Here is a 7,500-nt window from a genome sequence, read left to right on the forward strand (position 1 = left end):
GCTTTGGTAGGCTGGTCCTAAGGCACATCAAGTCTTCACTCCAGTGTTTCCCAGAGAATTAAATTCCATTTGTGGTGGTTGGTTTGCAGAATGAACTTGAATGCAACAGTTTTTAAACTTAACCTTCCTCTGATTTTAATCACCTCAGTTATCAATCAAAACAAACAGGGAAAAGAAATAGCAACACAATCATGAAAAACACTAAAATAAATAAATGTGCACATAAGTCTGAATGAAAAGCAGCACTGGTTGAAGCCTGGAAATATTGTAAACAAAGTAGCTTAATTTACTAGTTTAGTCTACTGGTTAGACTGTTTAGTTTCCCCACGTGTGTTTAAGTTTCAAATGAATACTTTTTCTCCTTGGGACAGGCCCGTGAGTCTTGGAAAATAGTTTTCCATTTTCCATCAGGATTGAGATGATTAGAACTTAGCAGTCAATTGAATGCAGCAGTTTTGAACAAATTTGTGCAGCGTGCTAATGAAGCTAACCAGATTTAATAGCAATTTCGCCAGTCGTCTTGCACGATTGTGAATGTTTGGATTACATGTGCATGCTGAGGAGGGATGCGCCTGTTGAGAGAGAGAGAGAGAGAGAGAGAGAGAGAGAGAGAGAGAGAGAGAGAGAGAGAGCGCGCACGGGGCAAGGACTCATTGAGAGTCTGTGTTGAGGTAGGCCTACTTCTATCGCTTACTTTGGTAGAGTTGCACATACTAGCTACAATGCAAGATATAGCCTATTTATTTATGGACAAACGTAAGGCGGGAGAGGTGTGTGTTGCTTTTAATTATCGAATGTTCTATCAAAAGTATATTTTATTGATATCGATTACATGTCTATTGCGATACATATCGCTATTGTTTTTTCGCCCAGCCCTAGTGGTGGTCAATGTTGATATTGTGGTGCACCGCTATAAATAAGTCAATGTATGGGAAACACTGCACTCCCACCCACCCTGCACCAACATCAGTTTGCCCACAGTGTCAACAGAAGACACCATCAACACTGCTCTCGACATGGCACTGGTCTAGAACATCAGGGGACATAGGTGAGGATGCCGTTAGTGGACTTCAGCTCTGTCTTTAACGCCATCATCCCCAGCAGACTGCCAAATCTGGCTTTTGAACAACCCGATCACAGTCTGTCAGGATGTGGACCCAACACCCACCTACTCCTGAGCAGAGCTGTAAAAGTCCAGCTTCGGAAGGTAAAAGTCCTGCCACATATTTACTCCAACCATTTACTAAACCAGCTGATTTTAATTGGCACAACTCCTCAGCCAGATAGATGAACTAACTAGTGAAAACACCTATGCTAAGTCCACAGGGAGAAACAACTTTTACTTTGTGAAGCCGGGTTTTGACAGCTCTGCTCCTGAGCTCCAGAGAGCTGTGTGCTATGCCCTCCTCTTTACTCCTTCTACACCCACGGCTGCCCACCGACCCACAGCACCAATACTATCATCAAGTTTGTAGATGGCACCACTGTGGTCTTACTAATACACAATGGTGGATGATGAGTCTGCCTACAGGGAAGAAGTACGTTAAACTGTTTGTGTGGTGGTGCATCAGATGGACAACCTGGCAGTCCACACCTCCAAAACAAAAGAGCTGATCATCTGGTTCAGGAGACCAAGAGAGGAACCCGCTCCTCTATGCAAGAATAGACACTGTGGAGAGTGTGTAACTTCAAAAACTTGGCACACACACACACACACACACATCTCCCAGGACCTCACTTGGGCTGTCAACACCACCTCACTGGTGAAGAAGGCACAGAAGCGGCTCTACTTCTTAAAGACACGATGGAAAGCCAAGCAGCTGTTGCTGAGTCCTCGAGTCGCAGGTCTGTGGAGAGCACACTTAAAAGACTCCTGAAAAGCTTGGTACCCCTCTGGAAGGTGCCAGTGGTCTATCAAGGCCACACTTCCAGACTCCTGAAAAGCTTGGTACCCCTCTGGAAGGTGCTAGAGGTCTATCAAGGCCACACTTCCAGACTCCTGAAAAGCTTTCTACCCCTCTGGAAGGTGCCAGTGGTCTATCAAGGCCACACTTCCAGACTCCTGAAAAGCTTGGTACCCCTCTGGAAGGTGCTAGAGGTCTATCAAGGCCGCCTGCACGTTTCTTGGTGTTTTATGCCCCCAACGTTGTCTTCAAGGCAGCGCTGCCTGGAAGGCACTATGGTTAGGCATGGGTTAAGGTTAGGGTAAGTGTTGGAGTTAGGTTTAGGATAAGGTGCCTTTAAGTTGACTGTGGCAGCGCTGCCTGGAAGACGACGTTGGGGGCATAAAACACCATCGAGCATGCACTTCCAGACTCCTGAAAAGCTTGTTACCCCTCTGGAATGTGCTAGAGGTCTATCAAGGCCCGTGCTTCCAGACTCCTGAAAAGTTTTCTACCCCTCTGCCATCAAAGCACTGAACTCTGTCTCATAATCAAGCACTGCTGCTAGATACAACTCCCCATGCCTAGTGACCTCTGCATTCAGTACATCCTGTACAAAATAGATGGGTACAGTGCAATGTACTGTCCAGCAATCCTGCTACATATTGCTATTTATTCTGACTGATAAGTCTGTGTGCGGGTATTGGTGCCTATCTGTAACATACCTTCACATTGTTCTTTTAAACCCATACTTGTTATTTTGTATTTTTTGTATGTGCAGTATGTGTACAGTATGTGCTTCTCTGTTTGTGGTTCTGTTTGCTGTATCTTCACTGTATGTACTGCTCAGGGAGGATGCTCTAAATGTTAAATGTTGCTCTAAAGAATAAAGCATTCTATTCTATAAACATTCTGTGTTCCTATACACCCTCAGTGTTTCCCACAGAATTGAATTCTATTTGTGGTGGTAGGTTTGCAGAATTAACTTGAATGCAACAGTTTTTAACAAATTAAAAATAAATAAATAAGCGCAGCTTGGTTATGATGCAGATTTAAGCCCAATTTAGCCAGTCGATTTTTATGCCAACAACTGCAGGATTGTTAATGTTTTCTTTAAACGTGCATGTAGGTTGTTGAGATACAAGGAGAGGCTGTGCAAAGGTGCACATAGCTCTACTGTAAACTAATTCCATCCCATTTAAATAGTACAACATGGAAAATCATTGTTTGGTGGTCAGTGTTGATATTGTGGTGGGCCGCCACAAATAAGTCAATGTATGGGAAACACTGCACCCTTTCATGACCTCGTAAACATTATGTACTCATGCAAGGGGGTAAGTGTGAGGAGTTCATTCTCTTGTCCTTGGTAACTGTCCAACCAAACTCTTCAATTTGCAGATCGGTGGTGGAGACCAACCTTCCTGATGAGGATGACTTCCTGTATGAGGAGGCAGACCTTGAGAGGTTCCGCACAGCGATTCCACCAATCACACTCCTCACTGACTGGTACCTCACTCGGGCTCAAGATATTGAAAATAACTCCAGACAGGTGTGTGTCTGCAAGCGCTCTCTAGAACATATCAAGCAGTGTCTTATCCATAGACTTTCTATATCTTTGTGTGAATAATAATAATCACAATGTTGTTGTTATTATTGTTGTTATTGTTATAATAATAATAATAATAATAATAATAATAATAATAATAATAATAATAATAATAATAATAATATTTGTTTATTATTATTATTGGTAGTAGTAGTAGTAGTAGTAGTAAAAATAATACAAATATAGTAATAATGATAAAGCTTTGTATATTCTTACCACGACTCCCTTATTAGGAGACGTGACATTAAGATATCCTCTCTCTTGATATTCCAAACCCCTTGCACTCGTTTTTTTTTTTCTATTCATTCTTTTCTCTTTTTTTGCTTAGGCAGCCTGGTGCACAGAGACCGCATAGTGAGAAATGACCCAAAAGTAAAACTGTGCATTTGTGACATAAATTTGTATTAGCCTTGATGAATGGCCTTCTGCAGGAACGGGGGGGAAATTATGTGCCATATTTCAATAGTTGGCTGCACAGATGAACCTGCGGCATTTATCAGTGTTATACCAGGAGCCAGGGCTTCACTAGAAGTGTCAGAGGATAATGTTAATATTGGCTTTTCTATTGAGGATTAATAAGCAAAGGTGGTGCTTGTCGGCACAAAAAGAGCAGACATTTTCAAAGTTTCACTTTGTATTTATTTAAATTAGTTGCTGGGTCGATCTTCCTCATATCAGGGACATACCGGGGGGGGCATTGTTCTAAAAGGAGTCAGACAGCATAGCGCAGCCGTCTTATTTGTCAAATGAAGCCATTTCTAGGAGTCTCGTTTCTAGAAAGCTCTGTGGTGCTGCTGGCATTGGTAAGAGCTTGAGTTTGAGCTCCTCTGTGATTGGCTGCACATTTGTCCATTCTGCTCTGTCACTGGCTCCTTCTTCATTCTTGATTGGGATTGGAATTATGAAATCCCAGGCCAATACCGATGTTAAAAATAACGATTTGTCCTAGTTTTTACTTCAATTTTGTTGTTAATTTTGCCCTAGTAGATGGGGGGGGGGGATTTTCTTGACTTTCAAGCCTGAATACCCCTGTCTGCATATACCACAACATATACTGTACCTAGTACATACCACAACATGTACTGCACCTAGTACATACCACAATATACTGTATCTAGTACAGACCACAACATATACTGTACCTAGTACATACCACAATATACTGTATCTAGTACAGACCACAACATATACTGTATCTAGTACAGACCACAACATATACTGTACCTAGTACATACCACCACAACATATACTGTACCTAGTACAGACCACAACATATACTGTACATAGTACATACCACCACAACATATACTGTACTTATTACAGACCACAACATATACTGTACCTAGTACAGACCACAACATATACTGTACCTAGTACAGAATTGATGCAACATGGCAGATAAACATCAGCCACTGCCATCAGTATATGCTGTATAAATTTGCCTATAGCCGATGACCGTTAGCAAGGCTGATATTTGCTAATACCGATGTTGGGCAGACATGTTTGTGCATCATTATTTATTGAATAATTTAATTAATTAGGCAGCTGTGGCCCACTGGTTAGCACTCTGGACTTGTAACCGGAGGGTTGCTGGTTCGAGCCCCGACCAGTGGGCTCACTGCTCAAGCCACAGCTGAAGTGCCCTTGAGCAAGGCACCTAACCCCTCACTGCTCCCCGAGCGCTGCTGTGGTTGCAGGCAGCTCACTGCGCCGGGATTAGTGTGTGCTTCACCTCACTGTGTGCTGTGTTTCACTAATTCACGGATTGGGTCAAATGCAGAGACCAAATTTCCCTCACGGGATCAAAAGAGTATATATACTTATACTTATACTTATATACTTAATTCCAATTAATTGAGTCACCTGAGACCCACCCAAGGCTACCCTTTTGTTCATTCTCGTCTGTGATTGGCTAACCACACTGGCTACCCTCCTGTGAATGTCTGTTTGTGATTGGTTCTGTAACACAAGTGCTTGTCTATGATTGGCTGTGCAGGTGGACTGTGCACTGTTTTTGGTGCGTTTGGGGAAGGAGCGGGAGATCCCGGGGCTGGAGCGCCTGTGTGATGACCTGGTTACCCTGGAGACACTGGTGTACGAGACATCATGTGACCTGAGCCTCAGCCTACGGGAGCTGCTCAAGCTGCGGGACATTGACAAGCTCCGCCTCCTCATGAAAAATGTATGTCCACACAGCAGACCACACCCACTAGTAATTTGTTCAAAAGGGTTGATGTAACCCCTATTTCTATCTTTTTCTCTCTCTCTCTCTCTTTCTTTCTCTCTCTCTCTCTCTCTGTCTCTCTCTTTAAATTCAATATTCTTTATTGCCATGCTCATTCAAAGGGGAAGAGTGCCACAAAAAACAATGAAACTTCTTTCCCCTAATATCCCCTACTGTAAGGGTCTCAGCCATAACGGTATGATCTATACAGTGCATGTGAGAGATGCTGTGTGTGTGTGTGTGTGTGTGTGTGTGTGTGTGTGTGTGTGTGGTGAGCTTATATTGAATCTTTCAACATGCCAACATGGGTATTCATGCTCTGTAATGGTTGTAGTGTGTGTGTGTGTGTGTGTGTGTGTGTAATGAGCTTATATTGAATCTTTCAACATGCCAACATGGGTATTCATGCTCTGTAATGGTTGTAGTGTGTGTGTGTGTGTGTAATGAGCTTATATTGAATCTTTCAACATGCCAACATGGGTATTCATGCTGTGTAATGGTTGTATTGTGTGTGTGTGTGTGTGTGTGTGTGTGTGTGTGTGTGTGTGTGTGTGTGTGTGTGTGTGTGTGTGTGTGTTTATGCTGGCAGCTTGTGTCCAGCAGGTCCTTGTGATGTGTAGCTTCATTTAGTCCCGTCTCCCCCTGGTTCTGGTTCTGGCACCCCTGTTTGGACTGTCAGTTCTCAGCGTGATGCTCTCGTTCAGAGAGGCACACACACACACACACACACACACACACACACACACACACACACACACACACACACACACACACACACACACACACACACTCAGAGAGTAGTTAACCTCTTTTCATCAGGAGACTGCAGAAGGAGGGGGCGCGCGTTCACTAAAGTGCACAGATGGGCTCTGATGGATGACAGGCAATGTGCAGATCAGGGGAAAAAACAAAAAGCACAGAAGCAAATGTAGCTTTTCTTGTCGTTTGTATTTTTTCTCTCTGTCTTTGCTTAGTGCTTAGACTCTGGAGGGCTGTAGGCCTTGAGCTCTGGAAAGCGCTGTTAGCCAATATCAGTGGTTAGGGGCACTTCATAAATGAATACAATTGACTATTCCTTTTTTCTTCCATTAAGTTAATTTTTGGTGTTTAGAATTTCCCTCAGACTAAGGCTGAGGGTAACTGAGGTACACCTGAGTAGGTGATGTAATGCATGTGATGTGCCAGGTGTCATACCTATACAGTTATATTTATGATGTGTGTATGTGTTATGTACACCTCAGCTGATTCAGCTGTGATTGGTTAATACATATTATGATATTGTCAAATATTATGGTATTATATTGGTCAACTAACCTTGTTAAAGTCCTGCTGGAAAAAAAAAAACAAAACCGCTAGAAACCAGCTTATACTGGTAGCTGGTTTTAGCTGACTTTAGCTGGTCTTTGCTGATTTTCTTCCAGCTCTTGCTGGTCTTTGCTGGTGTAGCTGGTTGGGCAACCAGCTGGATATGCTGGCGTGACCATCTGAGGAAGCTGGTCATGCTGGTGTGACCAGCTTGTTGTGTGGGATACAGCTGGTGCAAGATGGTCATGCTGGTGTGACCAGCCTGTCATGTGGGATATAGCTGGTGCAAGATGGTCATGCTGGTGACCAGCTTGTCCAGCTTGACATTGGTGTAAGATGGTCATGCTGGTTTGCTAGAATGACCAACGTAAGCTGGCATGGCCAGTTAAACCAGCAGTGTAGACCAGCAACACCAGTTAAAATGACCAGCTTGAGGTGGTACGACAAGTAAAAAAACAAGCTGAATTACCATCGTAAGTTGG

At 43.3% G+C, this 7,500-nt stretch overlaps 1 protein-coding gene across 1 annotated transcript in view; it reads left to right on the forward strand.

Moving 5' to 3' along the window:
- The window catches only part of nbas (NBAS subunit of NRZ tethering complex), a 212,488-nt gene that overhangs the window by 44,618 nt on the left and 160,370 nt on the right, over positions 1-7,500 (forward strand). Inside the window, 2 exon segments of the mRNA XM_042094533.1 lie at positions 3,282-3,432; positions 5,486-5,671. Of these exon segments, the coding sequence (XP_041950467.1) occupies positions 3,282-3,432; positions 5,486-5,671 (337 nt within the window).

This window comes from Alosa sapidissima, chromosome 6, assembly GCF_018492685.1.
Source record: "Alosa sapidissima isolate fAloSap1 chromosome 6, fAloSap1.pri, whole genome shotgun sequence".
NCBI classification, from domain to species: Eukaryota; Metazoa; Chordata; class Actinopteri; order Clupeiformes; family Clupeidae; genus Alosa; species Alosa sapidissima.